The sequence below is a fragment of the Podarcis liolepis genome (genome assembly GCF_965112155.1).
Source record: "Podarcis liolepis genome assembly, chromosome: 6".
NCBI lineage: Eukaryota > Metazoa > Chordata > Lepidosauria > Squamata > Lacertidae > Podarcis > Podarcis liolepis.
In genome coordinates, this window is record NC_139559.1 from 92,966,789 (window position 1) to 92,985,379 (window position 18,591).

The following is an 18,591-nucleotide window of genomic DNA, read 5'->3' on the forward strand; positions in this document are numbered from 1 at the left end:
GAGCTCCCTCAAGTACCTCTGTCTCCCAGCCTTGTAGAAATCAAAGACTGCAAAATAATGCCAGTCAGTCAGCAACTCTAGGGATTTTGTCAGCCAACGTAAGGCTCTGTGCAGGGACAACACAAGCTCTTCAGCTAGCTGCCTGGCTCCCCCCCCCCCCGCCCCAATATCCGCTAATAACATGCAAAAAGACTGGTTTGCTTAAAGTGTTGGGCAACTGTCATCTTCCTATTAAATACAGCCAGCAGCAGAAGTCTATAAGCAGCAGCAGGAATGAAGGATTTCCTTTTAACTTCAAATAAATTCTTTCATCAGAGAGAGTTCTGTGGATTGACAGGGTGCGAATATGATTGATGCCATTTTGAAAAATAGGGATTTGTCACTGCTAAGTAGAGACAGAAGATGTGCGTGTTGTTTCATGCTTCAAGATGAAACCCAGGATTAAAGGAAACAATTTGAGGCTAAAGCCCTTCTGTTATGATGCACTCACCTGGAAAACTGACTCAGCTGCCAGAGGAATCTTGTTTTGTTCTTGAACAACAGGTTACATTTTCACACCTGACTTTTTTTTTTAAAGAGCAAATAGCTCAAAGAAGGTTTAAACCTTCTAAACGATTTCCAAAATTATACAGGTGATTTACCACATTAGGCACATGTTTGTCAGATGACTAAACCACCAAATCTAACTACACAGTAACAAGATAAGGATAATTAAAAAGGAAATAGGATCATCCAAGAATGTCATATGCCATATTAAAATACAATTTTTAAAATGTATGCTTAGAGGCACATTCCACAAAACATTTTTTGGAGGGGATTAATATTTAACAGCTATGTGGATTGGATAAAACTTTTTGTAGAACAGACTTTGGGTGATAGGTGTTAACCAAACACATATATTCTAGACTATATAGTACATTTATTTCAATGGTAAATATATTTAGCTCCCACCTACTGCTGTTTCAACCCAGACATATCTATATATCTGAATTTGGATGCTTGGCAACCACAAATAACTTGTTTTGCAACATTAAGAGGATGTATCAGTATATACATCACTGTCAAAATATTTCCAAGAGAAGCATGTTTTAGGACTGGATTATATGATGCTGAGCTTTGAAAACAAAGTTCTCTACACTCTTCACTGGTAATAATGCACCTAAATATAAAGCTTTGTACATTCTTTCAAGGGCAGCTTCAAATACTAACTATAGAACAGGAGGTGTGTGGGAAGGAATGACTTTTTTTTCATTTCAAAACCCTCATCTTCTTTCCTGATAGCAAGTTTTATATTTAGGGCCGCTGTGAACCACAAATGAGCTAATCAACAATAACTTCAGTTTCCCAATAATTCACGGGATTCACCACCACCACAAGGGGTTAAAATATACATACCAAAGTCTAGCAAGTTTTGAAAAGTACTCCAGTCCACATCCAATAGGTAGAGTACAAACCAAAATAAATCACTGTCGTATCCAAAAAATACTTTAAAGTTCCAGCAGAAACTTGTGAATGCTTTGAATGATGTTTTTGCTGAAAAGGTTTTTTTCCCCATCAGAAGACATAAACAGCATCTGCTGAGCACTGACCACTTAGCATTCAACCTGCTGCCAACCTGCATTCTTCAGAGAGACCTGTGAGAGAAATGTGGAGCTGTGCCACTTCTAATAACTGTGACTGGCACCAAGTCAATGCTTTAATGCAGAAAGCTACCCTCTGTCACTAAGCAGATCTTTCCTTTCTTTTGGTTAATGGATTTCACAACCATTGGCAGGAGTATAAACAGGGTGGGCATATATGCTTGCAGCCTACAGAGAGCTTCCTGGAACAGCCAAATTGAGAAACAGCAGGGAAGAACTGGTGTTGGGCAAACTACCCTTTTTACACTTATGATATGCTGCTGCTTTCTCTGCCCTCCTCTCTTGGCATTTTCAGCAGGCCTGCAGCAAGAAATCTGGTAGCGGAAGTGCTCAAGGAGCCGTAGGAGAGAGGAGGCAATCAGAAGAGTACAATATTCAGAAAAAACAGAGGCCACACTTTCTTTTCCAGGGTAAAAATAAATAAATTACTTATTCCAGAATGTATGTACTTGTTTCCTCACATTACCTGGTTGAAATGCAAACACTCAGTTTGAGAGTGTTGTACTTGCTGATCACAGGGTTTTGTTTTTTGTTTTGAAAAGATTCAAATAAGGACTGAAGCTGTGAAAGAAGATGGGAGATTAAATAATATGTTTTCAGATGATAATGACCTACTAATGTAAAATAGGTCAGAATTACAGGGTTGTTTTGTTTTTTTAAGTACCGTATTTTTTGCCCTATAGGACGCACTTTTTCCCCTCCAAAAATGAAGGGGAAATCTGGGTGCGTCCTATGGGGCGAATGCAGGCTTTTGCTGAAGCTTGGAGAGCGAGAGGGGTCGGTGCGCACCGACCCCTCTCCCTCTCCAGGCTTCGGGAACACATCCGCAGCCTAGGCAGCCCTGCGGGAGGTCCCGCAGGGATGTCTAGGCTGCGGATAGCAGCTTGCCGCCCAGCGCGAGGGGCACCCTGAAGCAGAGCGCCCCCCGCGCCGGGCAGACATCCGCAGCATGGGGAGCCTTGCAGGAGTTCCCCGCAAGGCTCCCCACGCTGCGGATAGCAGCCTGCTGCCCAGCACGAGGGGCACCCTGAAGCAGAGCGCCCCCCGCACCCGGCAGACATCCGCAGCGTGGAGAGCCTTGCAGGAGTTCCCCGCAGGGCTCCCCAGGCTGCGGATAGCAGCCTGCCGCCCGGCGGGCGGGGCGCCCTGATGCAGAGCGCCCCTCGCGCCGGGCAGACATCGGCCAGCCCCACAAGCTCGGGGGACAGCAGGGAGGCGCAGCGCCGCCATCCCGCTGTTCCTCGACCTGGTTCGGTTTCCCCGACCTGCTTTTGGGGGGGAAATAAAGGAAAAAAAATTTTCCTTTATTTCCCCCCCCAAAAAAACTAGGTGCGTCCTATGGGACGGAGCATCCTATGGGACGAAAAATACGGTAAATGCAACACAGGATGTTGGAGAACAACCGTTTGGGAAGGAAGCAAAACATACCCAAGCGGCCTCTTTAAAGGCATAGCTAAACATTTGAAGGCACCAAGAAATAAAATTTAGAAGATTTAACATGGCTACTCGTTCATGGCTGCAAAGAAATTTATGAAGATTAAGTATTCTGAAGAAATCTATACATTTGTCCAATCTGATAGGGATCAATACCAGCCTTCCCCATCCTGGTACCTACAATCGTTTTGGAGCACAAACTGCCATCTGCCCCAGCCAGCCCGATTAACCGTCAGGGAACATTGGCAGGTCATTGGCAGAGGCTGATCTATACTAGAGAACAATCCTATAATAAATTCTTGTTTAAGTTGAACTTCCTTAAGCTGGATAAAGTTGAAAAAAAATTACACAGTCCAGCCGCATATAAAGCTTTTGGGTGCTCATTGTGTACTGACAGAAGGATTCATCAGTGAAATGGGGGGTGTGCATTTCTGGCGATTCCCCATCCCACTGCAGTGCCTGTCATCATGGCAAATACACTTGTAGGTTACTTAGATAAAGCTGGGTTTATTCCAACATGTGATTTAACATGTTGATTTTTAAATAACATTTATAATCCTTCCTTGCAACAAAAAACCTCATGGTAGTCTTACATTACATTATATAAGGTATGTACGACACTGGGCATAATTTAGTACATTAAGAATCGTAAAAGGTCAGCAGTATTATTTTTCAGTAAAAGCCTTGGATACCTAAGAAATATCTTTCAGCATTTAACAGCTTTTAATTTGGATGGTAATTTTACAAAGTGAATTAGAGCTGTTAGATTCAAGTCTGAGAGAGAAGGGTGCTGGCTGCACATCAGAGCTATCTAACAGTCAAAGTAGTGCAACACAAAAGTGTCCTTTAGCAGCTATACTACTTGAAAATTTGCATACAGCCATTTGTTTCTGTAGTAAAATGTGAAAAAGATCCATACCTTTTTTTATTGCCATTTGCCATATACATGCAAACAGAATTTGTTTGGGAGCATTCTGGTACAATTACAGACGTGAAGGCAAGGCAAACAAGTGAACAAAAGCCGTAAGTATACTGCCCCTTAATCCTACTCGTGGACTTCTCATGGGATGGTCACGGTGGGGGAAAAGTTGCTTCCCTACACCCCTCCTTCAAGGTGGACCACTAAGTTATTGGTGTGTCTTGTCCTATATTCATAATACTGATGCTCACTCACAACTGTACCTTTGCAAAAAGAATGTCAATTGGAGCCAGAGGAGGCCAGAAAAGAACGGTTTGAGCAAGAGGGGAGAGAGAGAGAGACAGTGAGTGAGTGAGAGTGTGTTACAGAGCTTTTGGGGAACACAAAACAACACTAAATGCAGGTTCTGAGCTACATAGACTATATAACTGCATCAAATTGGAAGATGACAGAATTAAAGGAGACATAAAAGCATTTTAGAGGCACAGAATAAAAAGGAGCAAGAAAATGGAAAGAAATACGAAGCCATCTTTGATTTATCCATAATTTCTACTTCATTTCTGGCTAATGGTGGAAATTAGTCTTCAGATAGTTGATAAAATCAGCCTGTCTGTGCTGGGTTAGTACCATGATCTGTGGCCAAGCAAGTACTTCTAAAAATTGATTTTTCTTTTTGGCAACCAATGGTCCAGTCAATAATAATGTCGTTTGAGAAGGATTGAGTCATGAGGGAGATGAACCTTCTCTTCCATTTATTATGTTTGTATTGTCTCTATTTGAAAAGCATGCCCCCCCTTCCCAAAAACGTGCATGAGTGTACTATAAAAGAATTGATACTCTGCATCTTTGTCTCCAGAAGCCCTCTGACTCACAAGCACCTTCCCATCTAAACTGATGGAATGCTTTCAGTCTGCAACAGGAAAGGTTACATATCGAGGCAGAAAGAAGTCCCCTCCTCTGAAATCAAAACTGACACTGGCAGGTTGGCCATCTTTCAAAAACATCTGTCCCAAAATGGATCAAGTGAACACCCAGGAGGGTGGCAACAACACTGCCCTTGCTGAGGCAGAACTACACCTTACAAGAAACATGACACTGGCTGACATCAGTAGCTGCCACAACTGGGGCACAGAAACACACAGAATTGTGTGAGGACACAGAGGGCCAACTTGGTATCATTTTTGGTGACAGACTGAAGGGTATAGTTCAGGTTCAGACATTTGGTGGATGTGCTTGGCTGAGGATCCAGCAGGGCGAAGCTACCATCTGTGGGATTATGACGGAATGCTTCTAAGTCAGAATCGCCCCCTAAATGTAACAATACTTGAAAGCCACAGTTCCACCTTGAGTAAACAGCCCACCTTTTTATATATAAAAAGTACATTAGGTTCTTAGTCAATAACAAGCAAACAACAACAAAAACTGCATAGGTCTTACACAGCCTCTGTAAATGCTGTGGAAGCAATAACCAAATTACACCGTGATGGTGCTCTACAACGCCACAAATGAAGATTTCACTTGATGGTACAGGAGGTAAGAACGCAGAACAATGCTGAAGCAGCACATTCTGATCTTTCCTGGGAAAGGAACAAAATGTACACTTGTGTCTTTTGAACAGCTGGCTTTCTGGCAATACAATAGCAAAGAAATGCTAAAGGTATAAATTTTACACAAAGCTCTTAAAAGAAAAGCTCCTGCTGTTGTTCATTTCAATTTCTAGCCCCCCCCCCGGGGGGGGGGGCAGAAAAGACAATTTACCATCCTGATGAATAACCATAGTTAAGAATTTCCCCACTCACACCCTTGAAGTGCCCTTGCCCTTTTCTGAAGATAGCTATATTGTTTTCAATTAAAATGGCAACTCAGTGTTGAAACACGAGTAAGAATCTTGGGACTAACAAAGCCCCTCAGACCTCTTTGTCTTTTCTGTTGTGTTGGTTGCTCAGTGTGCAAACAGGTATTATCAAGACGGGGGCTTCTTATAACAGCTGCTGAGGTCATCATTTCCCCCAAACATGCCCAAGGAGTAAAGACGGGGAACCTCCAGCCCAGGGGTCAAACCTAGCCCACCAGACCATTTTCAGGAAGCCACGTCCACCTGTGTCATACATGTCATACATGGGCAACTCCCCTATGAAGAAAGGTTGAAGCATTTGGGGCTTTTCAGTTTAGCGAAAGGGGAAGTGAGAGGTGGCATAACAGAAATTATGCGTGACATGGGAGAAAGAGGATAGAGAAAAGGTTTCCCCTCTACCCCAGAGCACTGGAGCTTGCAAGCACCCAAAGAAGCTGAATGTTCGAAGTTCTGGATTAACAGAAGAAAGTACTACTTCATGCGACACATATGGAATTCGCTCTCTCAGGAGGCAGTGATGGGGCCACCAACTTGTCTAATCTTCTTTCAAAGTCATCAAAATTCATGCAGGACAAGGCTATCAACGGCAACTAGCCACGATGGCTATGCTTTACCTCGACTGACAGGGCCGGTATACCTCTGAATACCAGCTGCTAGGAATCACATGTGGGGTAGAGTGCTATTGTGCTCATGCCTTGCTTGAAGCTTCCCACAGGCATCTTGTTCCGCTGCGGGAACAGGACGTTGGACTGGATGAACCATTGGCCTGATTCAGCAAGTTCTTCTTACATTCTTATGACGTAAGGTGTGGGGCCGGAACAGTGGGCTCCCTATGTTCCTTCGCTGCAACAAGGCGAACGCCCAGCCCCTCTTCAGTTGATGGGTGGTCAGAGCATGCCTTGCTCAAGGAGGGGGAAGTCGATAGCATTCAGCTAAAACCACTTCTCCCTCCCAGCCCTGTCCCCTGAAGCTCAGGAATTTAAAATGCAGCACAGAGCTTTCAAAAAGGCTTGCAATGTACCTTTAAAGGAGCATCACAGGGGCTGTTTGAAAGTCCTTTGTACAATCCACACTGGAGCAGTGCAGCAATGTAAGCAAAGGACTTTCAAACAGCCCTTACAATGCTCCTGCGGATATTTGCAAAACTATGCTGAAACAGCACAAGGGCTCTTTCAACATCCCCATGCTGCAATTTGAAGTCCTACCAATTCAGTCCAACCTTCAAAGGGCAGCCTCACCTGACATCAGGTTACTGACAAGTGGGCAGCCATGAGGGATGGGGAGGTGTTAAGATCTGGCCCACCAGCAAGAAAATGTTCTCCATCCCTCCCATAGAGAAAGATTATAGCTGAGTAGAACCAAAAGGAGGAGGGGAATGAGGCAGCAAAGGTAAGAGTGTTAGGCAAATGGTATTCTTCAGAGCAGTTGCTAGAGAGAAGGTGCATTTGTGTATGTGACTGAGGGATTTCCAAAACAGTTCATTTCCTTTTTCTTCTTATTTATCAGGCAGTATTTTCTTCTTAGTTATCAGGCAGTGTGTTGCAGGGAAGTGGGAGAGATAGGCGCCCGGCAAAAATATTCATCTTCTCCCAGCCTTTGGCAGATTAAACATCTATGGCCTTTTAAACATTGGGGTAACTGTTTTTGTGGGACGCGGGTGGCACTGTGGGTTAAACCACAGAGCCTAGGACTTGCCGATCAGAAGGTCAGCAGTTCGAATCCCCGCAATGGGGTGAGCTCCCGTTGCTCGGTCCTTGCTCCTGCCAACCTAGCAGTTCGAAAGCATGTCAAAGTGCAAGTAGATAAATAGGCTCCAGCGGGAAGGTAAGCAGCGTTTCCGTGCGCTGCTCTGGTTCGCCAGAAGCGGCTTAGTCATGCTGGCCACATGACCCGGAAGCTGTACGCCGGCTCCTTCGGCCAATAAAGCGAGATGAGTGCCGCAACCCCAGAGTCGGCCACGACTGGACCTAATGGTCAGGGGTCCCTTTACCTTTACCTTAACTGTTTTTGTATGTTACTATGTTGTGTATTTTTGTGTTTGATATTGTAAATTGCCCTGTGATTCTTAGTTGAAGAGCAGTATAGAAAACAAACAAACAAATAAACACTCACAGAGATGGGAGGTATTATTGTTAAGGGCATACATTTTTGATACTTATTGTTCCCCGCAATAAGGGGTTTTTTTTGTTTGCTTGTTTAAAAAAACTGCTTCTGCCATCTTATTTTGGAAATGATCTTTTATGATAATTTGTGAATTTATTTATCGTTTTATTCAGGCTATGAGCTGCTTTTAGAGTTCTATAGGGGAACCAAAAGGCAGGATTTAAATATTTTAGTTAAACAAAACAAAGTGTATCAACTGATAATAGTGCCTGTTTTAGTTTTCCTTTTTGTGTATGGAACATATGCAGCTCTAAACTACAAAGAGTTAAGTATTTCTGTGTTTATTCCTCTACACTGGTAAAACTGATATTTACAAACATCTGTGAAAACAATTATCTCCTCTCACAAAGGCATTCTAATTCTTCACTAATATATCAGATTTAACTAAATTAAACATAGTTAAGAATGTTTGGCTGGTGTTAACACCAGGCAATTTACCTTGTTAAGCTCACCCAATTTGCCTTTTTTAAAATAAATAAAAAGCTGGCATTGTTAACAAATCTGTAAAGGATCTTATGCAATCCGGTCTTGATGACTTATTTAAACTATCAATATCCTCTCAAAGTCTATTGTCTCCTCTACAAACACTTCAAACTGTGGTAGACTTTCAGATTTATCAGCTAGAGGTCTCTCTCTAACATCCTCTGTAAGAAAGATTTGTAAATATGTTATAGCACTCTGCAATTATCTCCATGAACCATCAGCGCTCAACTCATATCCTGGTGGGTATAACAGACCTGCCCATTTCCATTCAGTGATCATAGACCTTTTTGGCTTTACCTAGATACTTTCAAACCATTTCTAACGTTCAGTAGATAAGAGTTACTGTTTATATTCTTAATCTGGTATGAATCTTGGTGATAACTTCAAATTTTATAACATCCTATGCAAGATGGAAATTAGCCATATCACAAATTACCGCTTTAGTACAATGATGCAACAAACTAGCTTGAGAGTACTTGGTTACTCCCTCACGCATAGCAGCAAGCTTATGTACTTAAGGAACAAGGAACAATCTGCCACTCACCAGATTTATCATCTAAGATTTGCACTGCTTGTGTATGTCTATATGCATGTATGACTGTGTATTACCTGGTGCGCATGTCAGCTGTAGGTGGCCTCACCCACTTTTTGGCTACATGTGGCTCCCAAAGGGATTGGAAGGTACAGGGCAGAAAGGGTTATACACCTCTGCTCTAAATCATAAGACAAACCATCACTCCTAGTTCACACATGAGAACAAACTGCAGGTAACTGAAAAACAGAAATTGTAAATAGGAGAGGGGAAAGGGAGAGGAGAAGGCAGAGCACAATCAGCCAAAGACTTGTGCACATAACACAAAGCATAAAAAGGTAAAGGGACCTCTGACCATTAGGCCCAGTCGTGACCGATTCTGGGGTTGCGGCACTCATCTTGTTTTATTGGCTGAGGGAGCCAGCATACAGCTTCCGGGTCATGTGGCCAGCATGACTAAGCCGCTTCTGGCGAACCAGAACAGTGCATGGAAACGCCGTTTACCTTCCTGCCGTAGCGTTACCTATTTATCTACTTGCACTTAGGGGTGCTTTCGAACTGCTAGGTTGGCAGGAGCAAGACCGAGCAACGGGAGCTCACCCCGTTGCAGGGATTCGAACCGCCGACCTTCTGATCAGCAAGTCCTAGGCTCTGTGGTTTAACCCACAGCACCACCCATGTCCCACACAAAGCATAGACCAGTGTTATATCTGAACTATGCCTATTTATTCACAGTAGGCATACTTTTTTTTTTTAATCTGTGTTAAAATTAGAAAACAAAACAGGAGACGCAGATTTTGGATCTGGGGCAGTCACTCACTTACAAGATGCCCAAACCATCTAAGTTCTAAGTATAGCTCTCAAGACAGAGCCACCCACTAGGAAAAGGCCTGTGGCTAAGGATTTAGGTAATTAGATTACACAAATGACCCTTTTCAACACAAAGCAAAGCCTACCTCCCACTCCACAAATTAGTTCTTTCTGCACTCCCCCCATCCCAAGCAATCACCATCTCTTTTCAAATGTATTATTAAAGGTAATTATCAACACTGAAAAGAGCTGGACTCAGCCTGCCCTATAATCTGGAAGGAAAAAAGCTCTGCCACTCTGTTGCTGCAGTTCAAATATTTCCCCCCCTAAACACCTGCCAGTTTAAGGCCAGAGTAAAGGCCACCTCAAGCTGATTCAAAACTCCACAAAGCTGGGGAATTGGAAGTTAAGTCTGATGTCTTAACAGATGTGCCCCATGGTCAGCAATGTTGCTGTTCATACAGCAAAATAAGCTTTCTTACAACTTACCCTCCTGGCACTCTCATTCGGGTCTTTAAGGCCAAAATACAGACCGGGAGAATAAACTGGGACCAGCAAAGATGTCCTGCCATGTGAAACATCTGAGGCCTCCTGTGAATGAATCCATGTCTGCTTGTTGCTTACATCATATACCGTATTTTTCGCTCTATAACACGCACCTGACCATAACACGCACGTAGTTTTTAGAGGAAAATCCGTAGGCATGCCACCCGTAGGCATTCCCTCCATAACACGCACAGACATTTCCCCTTACTTTCTAGGAGGAAAAAAGTGAGTGTTATGGTGCAAAAAATACGGTATAAAAAATGTATTTTTTAGACTGTGTTGTGCCTACAGCAGTTTTTCAGGTTCCCACAGTCATCTAAAAATGGTGACTCTGGATCTAACCACTGCCCAACACTCATTCTAGCCATTCCACATTAGTATTCACTATGTGGTACCATCTGCAAGAACTGAAGAACTGGCCGAACTTTTGCTTTAGAAATCAAAGTGTGCTTGCCTAGACCAGTACTATTCGCTCTGACTGGCAAATGCAGCTCTCAATCAAAGCATTGTTTTACTACTGTATGGTTAGTTGATGAAGGTACAAGCCTCAGTTTACTACTGGTGTGTGTAGACACAGGACATGACTAACAGAAAAGTTCTAAAGTTTTCCGTAACCTCAAATTAACTAATACTGTATAAAAGAACAAATCTTCTGATGTTTAAAGTGTATGTGGAAACTTTTTTTTATTCTGAGAAAAGGTTTGCAACTGTAGTTTGGAGTATGTCCTCCTCTAGAATAAAGGTCTCTGCTTTCCTCAGCATAAAGATAACATCATATGCACAAACACACAAAATATTACTAGAATTTAACCCATGTTGGAGTCATGGATGCATGTGTGTCTATGTGCACATTGCCTGGCTTGTCTGATACATTTCTATTCTATTCAAGACCTTTTAGAAAGCCTCCTTTATTATTATTTGGGGGGGGGTGTAATACAAAATATTTTCATTTTATAACCATTATTAACCCCAAATAATCTGGCTAGAAAATGGCAATATATAAAAAGCAGGAAGTCAATTCCATGTTTAAAATTTGCAACCAGTACATTTTTGATGCTTTCAAAAACTGAAATGAACATCTTAAACTTTGAGTTATCATGGTACACCAGGTTGAAAAGATATCTAAGGATCAAAGAATAACATGCACTTTAACTGCACCTACTTAAGTATCAAGCGCTAAACACTTCATCAACTAAGCTTGTGTTGCTCATTAAGAAACCTATTCTTTTTCTGAACTTTTATAACAACAGTTTACTAACGAAGCAACTATTAGTCAACTATTTACTGCATTATTTGTAAAAAAGCTGATTGTTGAAAAAGCTGACTGCTTTTAATGTAAGTATTTTTGAGCAAGGGCACAGGAAGCAAGTTGCTGCACATCATACCAAAGAAACTGACTGTAGAAATAAATCGTGTTCCAGCCCTAGTAGGGATTTTCTCTCATGAAACCAGTGTGTATAACCCAACAGTAGTCAATTAACTCTGTACATCAGGAAGGAAATTTGTAGCTAGATAAAACTAATCTGTGCTTTACTCATCCCTTGGCTAAGTAAGCCCCACTTTTGCTGGTATGTCATCTTTAAAAAAAAAATCTCATTTCCCTTCAACAGCCATGATTTCATCACCTCTAAGCTGATGCAATTAGTTCTCTTTCTGCGTGATCTTTAGGCTCCTAGCACTTTTAAGTGAAAACAGAACGCTTTAAACAAATTCCCCTCCTCTCTATTATTTAATTGTCCTCACTTTCTCAGATTCAACATCTGATTTTCATCCCTTAGCTGACATCTCCATAATGCAGACAATCTATCATCGCTTCTATCAAACCTCTCCTCCAAAATTCTTCCAACAGAATTCTTCTGCTCATCCGTGTGAGGAGGAACAGCAGGAGGGCGAAAGAAACACGTCAGTCTTTTTCTTCTCATTGTTTGTTCACTCAAAATTGCCCACCTAAAGCTGCTTTTCTCTTCGCAGGGGAAAAGAAACAAGAGACTCATGTATCTCCACCACTACACATTTATAGGAAAGCAGCCAGGGAGCGGCACAATTTGAAGTCAACAAATGGTCAGAGGGGAAATGGGTAACCCCCCGCTCTTGCCATTCCGCCCCACTCCTCAAGCTAGCAGAACCCTAGCGATGCTTTTCAGTTAATATGTATGGATGCTAACTCCCACATATCACCCAAGTTGGTCCTCCATTCATCTCTTCCTCCCTTCACTTGTGTTTGTGCTAAACCCTTGTAAGAAGGGACTGTGCTGCTCCTGTGTTCTGTAGAAAGTATGACATGGTGCTGTTGAGACATTAAACAGTACAACACTGAAATTATGATGAGCAGAGGCACCAAAAGTACTCAAACAGAGCAGAATCCGGAAAGAACCCTACATATCCTTCAGTTGTGCAACTGAGAACATTTTTGCTGTATTTGCTTCCCTTTTGAAATGCACTAGATATACCAGAGTGGTCACTGCTCCAATCTGTACCTGGCTGTTAACATCCGCCGTGTGTTGCAGCAGTACTGAGGCGAGTTCCTTGTGTCCTCTGTCACATGCCCAGTGCAGCAGAGCTCTGCCCTAAAATATCAAGCAAACAACAACATTGAGTGAAACTGTTGTAAGAGCTTAAGATAACCAATGTGAGCCTCAAAGCATTTCATTTGATACATTAATATCAACAGCGCTTGCACTGTAACAAAATAATTGCCTTTCTGAATTATAATTATTTATTAAATTTGTATGCCATCCTTCATCCGAAGATCACAGGGCAATTCACAACACAAAAATACAAAACAAAAACACAAAATATGTAAGAACAAACCAAACCAATAAGGATGCAATGGAGGCAGCCAAAGTATGCCTTCTTTGCTGTCTTCACGGCCACCAGGTAAGCTTGATGAACAGCCCTCACCAGTGTTCAATTGCATTTGACCAGTTTTTCTCTTGCATTCAAGCCATCTCCCAGCTTGTTTCCTCTTCCTAAGCTCTGGAGTATACTAGGGAGCCAAGCGGGCTCCAAGAAGTGGGAGAGGGTGCCCAGGGGTAATCATGTCAAAAGCCCAAGCCATCCAGATGTTCCACAAGTCACCCAGGGCTTCAGTCATATAAGCTGGGAAGTCCTCGGGGCCATCTGAAAAGCAATTGGGTCCATCAGCCTCTGAGGGAGGACCATTTTCATAGACCCCCTGCTTCTGCAGAGGGAGAAAGTTGTTGAGATCCTCAGTTGTAACAGGAAGTGATCCAACCATGACAAGGGACTGATGTCAATACTCCCCACTTTCAGATCACTTTCTTCCTGCCCAGCCAAGAAAACAAGGTCCAGAGTGTACCTGCTGCACTTGCAGAAAAAATCTTCCTAACCACCCGTACTAAAGTGAAGATGGAAATCATAACACAGCTCATGCAATTTTGTAACAGAGTGCATTTCTTTCTGGACTATTCAAACTTCTTTGCAGTGCTTCATAAAGCCACCAGCTAGGTAGGTATGGCTCTTCCTCATCTTGAATCTTGAGCAAGCAAGCAAGCAAGGTATTTAAGCACACAGCGAAGCTTTACATTTGAAGCTGAGAAGGATGGATGACACCTGCACCTAACCCAATTCATGTTTCATTCTACATGATATTCAGAAAGGCAGCAGATGTAGATCATTATTTTAAGTAGGAAAATGCTGTCTCAGGCTTCCACGCATTAAGCTTTTCAGCTCACTTTTAACCCAACAAGTAATTAATTTTGTAACACATTATTTTGATAGTACACTAATTAACCATGAATTAGAATGGGTTTTGGCAATTATTCTTTTTAGAAACATAGATGGCACCCAGATTAGTTCTATGAATTATTAAACCTTACTGCACTCAATTATACAGCACGGAATTGAAAAGGAGTGTGTGGATCTTAACATATCTGGCAAAAGCAAAAATGATTTTAAATTAATTCACTGATAAAAGTCTGGTTTATTCATCTGTCATTTATAGTCCATTCTCCATGTCAGGAGTGACTAGGTCTAGAACGGAGAGACGGCCTGCTCTGCCAAGATTGCAGAAGGTTGCATTATTCTACCTATTGAAAAGTCTGTTGGTTCCCCCTACCCTGGCTTATCCACAAATGGTTCCAGGTCAGGCATTAGCTTTCCCCATGCAATAGCTAGGTTCCATTTTGTGTCCACACAGTTCTCTAGGTGGTTTCCTCGCACATGCACTTTCCTACTTTCCATTGCGGCTGCCACTCCAGCCTAGGCTTCCTGCAGTTTCTTCTCTGGCAGTCTAAAACAACAGGTACAAACTTACTTGGGGTTGCAACACAGCTTAATTTTTTGCAAGTTCTCTTTCTCCACCAACAACCTAAGAGCAAAAACTTGGAACGCCAAAATTAAAAAGCTGCGTGTAAAAATGCATCTCAAGGAAACAGGAGCTTTTCCTTGAAAAGAAAAGAAAGATGCCAAGGTGTGTGTGGAGGATCTCCAAGTGGGAAGAGTGCAAAACAGGGTTAACATTTGCCCAATATTGTATGTCTACTGCCAACATAGCATTAACATGTATACCATATGCAAACTGCATAGAAGTTGTTTCTACAATCAAGCAGTACATACATTTTGTTAAATATAAATAAATAAATATCTGTAGTGTCCTGTACACAAAGCTATGCAAAAATGCCTAAAGGCATCTGTTACCTGTGTTTGCAGGCCAGGTAGAACTGCTATGTACAGATGCCTTTAGGTACTTTTGCATAGCTTTGGTTTAGTACCTTTTTAAAGTTTCTGGCCTTGTGCCTTTAAAAGCAGTATGACACAAATCCAGCAGGATACGTTTTTCTTGGATGGTGGCGGACAAACCTACATTTGTTAAATGTCTATATATCAGGCTGCAGTTAAAGGTACAGGATCAGCAGCAAAAAAGAGAAAAAAGTGGCAACCAACATAGCCTAGAATCTAATTGAAAAAAATTCATTTCACGAGAGTAATATTGCAAGTGCTAGCCTTCCTTTTTAAACGAGAAAAGCTTCCACATTACAGCATGTTGTTTTCTAGGGTCTCAAACAAAGGCAAATAAAAAATATCCATACTTGCGCTTCCAAATTGCATTACCTATATCTCCCTATCTTTCCAAAGGTTATAAATTTGAAGAATTGGCAATACTAAGGCCTTTGATTAACCAGCTGGGTGGTTGGAGGCAGATATATCACATGTGCTAATACACATGGCACTGTTTATTGAAAGCAACCTCTCTAATACTATGCATTGTGCTAAATAATCACATTTTTAAATTTTAAGTGTAAACCATTCGGTGATACAACATTCTAGTAAGACTCTTATTCATTATCTTAATGCCAACAATTTCACAAATGGTATCTGGTGTTGAGGGGGCGGGGGAGAAACCTGGTTATGGACAGTGTTAGTCTGGCCTTCCCATGCTGCAAACTATACTGATTAAGCATAAACAATTTATGCAAATCAGCAATACTGATCAGCCAAAAGCCAAATTGGAATTGTTTCATGAGCTGAACAGCCTGTCCATCTTTGGCCCAAAATCTATGGTGTTTAACAGTTGTACAGCATCCCCAGGAGGACCGTAGGCCACTAGATTATTCATTTTATTCCCAAACCGTAAATTGAAAATTGCTAGGAGCTGTGCCCTCAAATGAGTCCCACTCAAAGTAACTTTATTCATTTGCATTTCTAACATGCCCCATCTCTTGCATAAAATGTATTCAACCTTAGATTAGTCTAATATATGTACAGAATTAGTTTATGCTCCAAATCAAGGTTGTCTACACTGCATTGACAAAATAAAAAAATTCCTTCCAGTAGCACCTTAAAGACCAACTAAGTTAGTTCTTGGTATGAGCTTTCGTGTGCATGCACACTTCTTCAGATACATGTGTATCTGAAGAAGTGTGCATGCACACAAAAGCTCATACCAAGAACTAACTTAGTTGGTCGTTAAGGAGCTACTGGAAGGAATTTTTTTTATTTTGACTATGGCAGACCAACACGGCTACCTATCTGTAACTACACTGCATTGAAATAATGAAAGTTCTGTGCCCAGGTAATCCAAATTCTGTGAAAAGGAAAGCTAAATTCTGGGACTAGTAATAATTATGAAGGTTAAGCACATTTTTCAGGATTGGTCTAATCTTTCTAGTCAATAGAAGGGGTGAGGTCAAAGGCAGGTCACTGAAATACCTAGGCCTTTGACTACTCAAAGTTTGTTCACAACCTTCAGCTATTACCCACACACTTTCAAGCATATTTTCACAGGTATCGAGGCAAAAAACGGAAATGCTAAGATTCACAGGAAGCCGACTTCTGTTCCCAATAACACATTCTGCTGGTTTCCCTCATTCTCAAGGAATTACATCATATACCCAGCCCAGCCCAGCCCAGCCCAAAATATATTCCGGATGTCCATTACTATTTTGTTCTTTTCTCATGGAGAACACGTTTTAGCTGCAAAAGAATGAGGATACTTCTTACGCTGTAAATGATCTGGAATAAAAATGCATAAATCTAATCCCAAGTACAGTGACCCTGCCTATTAAATCTTCCATGCCTCACTTGGCCAGCCTGTATAGCAGTTTCTCAAGTGAACAGCACATAAATTTTGCTTTGCTGCATGTCACAGGTCTAGTCACAAACAAAGCAAGTGGGGAGGCTAAGAAAAGAATTGCCTGCTTTCAAACATGTGTGTGCCTGAAGACAACATGTATAGGAACTGTTCTTAATTCAGACAGAAAGAGACAGCATAGCAAAGATTAACTAAAAGGCTCATTCAGTAGAAATATTGTATTCACTGCTGCAATATTACATCCATTTACCTTGATGCACCCATGGGGGGGAGGGAATAGAAAAATAGATCTTTTTTGTTCCTCCTCCGGCTCTGAAAAGCATTGGAAAACTTGGGAAGAAATGCAAACATTTCTTATTAAATATTTTCTTTCAGCACAGTGAGTGAAATGCTTTTTAAAGCAGTGTATTAAAATACTGTTACAGGCAATCCACACTGCTGCAAATAACTTGGGAGGAAAGATTCAAAGGTAGTGATGCTGATAGCATTGCTACTGCATCTGACTGGATTACTAAGTAAGCAACATTCTTGGGACTTGATGTCAGAAAAGTACTTTCAAAAATATAAAACATGGAACAGGCTTGCAGTATGGTAGCATACCAAGCATATTATGCCTATGACATGATGGGAAACTGTTGTTTTTAACTACAGCACCAACTCCCAACTCCTCTTGCTTCTGGATCTAAGTTACCTTACATCTTCTGCATCAAGGTAAAGGGAAATTGATGACTGTTCGTAAATTCAATACTGAACATGAATTAAACATTATTAAGTTTAACAAAAAATAGTCAAAGTTACTGCTGCTCAATTACATTATAGGGATGGTATTTTCTGAACTTTTTTTCCGGAAAACTACCAGTATATATTTTTTATCTGCATGAAAATACTGAGATCTACAAACTGTTTCAAAGCTTACATACAACAAGTATTTTAATTTACTATAATGTTTATAGTTTCATTTGTATCATTTTTTGGACTGGAAAAAACTGTATGATTGTTTTTGTTATATTAATTTATTACCCGCCCCAACTTATGCTGTACGGCAGTTTACAATAATCATTTTATTATTTGTACCCTGCCCAACTGACTCGGTTACAATTTAAAATACAATACTGAAAACAGTTTAAAACACCTTACAATCACAAAAAGGTGTGACCTAAAAATATACATCTCAGGTGTCAAAGTTATACCAGTTTCACCTCCAACACTGGGCATATTTGTAGTTGTTGCTTAAATAAAATTACTGTATTTACTCGAGTCTAGTGCACAATTGAATCTAATGAGCACCTCAATTTTCAGAACCTTGAAACCAAAAAAAAAGTGTTTGCTGGTGAATGCAATGAGCATGGCAAAAAGTGCACCCTTTACAATGAGTTTTTACTAGCAAGTTTCTTCATGGCTTCTTCTTGGCTAGTCAGTGCCCGCTGCAAGATCAGAGATGCTCCATTTTATTTCCTGCTCTGAACAGCTTTCCCCCGCAAGTGAAAAAATTAAAATAAGAGGCCTTTCCTGGCACAAAAGAGGAAGGGGTGGTGTGGTGAAGAGACCCACAAAGCAAACAGCTGACCTGCCACCTTCAAATCTGAGGGATGCACAGAAAGGAGCGGGCGAAGGCAGCTGATTCTACCTGGGACTGCAAGAGAGAGCATGTGTGCG

General features: G+C 41.5%; 2 protein-coding genes across 2 annotated transcripts in view; both read right to left on the bottom strand.

Annotated features, from left to right (window-relative positions):
* LOC310708593 (podocin-like) overlaps positions 1-18,591 on the bottom strand; it is a 671,219-nt gene that overhangs the window by 652,203 nt on the left and 425 nt on the right. The window lies entirely within an intron of this gene.
* Positions 1-18,591, bottom strand: part of ACBD6 (acyl-CoA binding domain containing 6) — a 96,178-nt gene that overhangs the window by 37,824 nt on the left and 39,763 nt on the right. Inside the window, exon 6 of the mRNA XM_083507218.1 lies at positions 12,860-12,949. Within this exon, the coding sequence (XP_083363344.1) occupies positions 12,860-12,949 (90 nt within the window). The remainder of the gene's footprint in view (positions 1-12,859; positions 12,950-18,591) is intronic.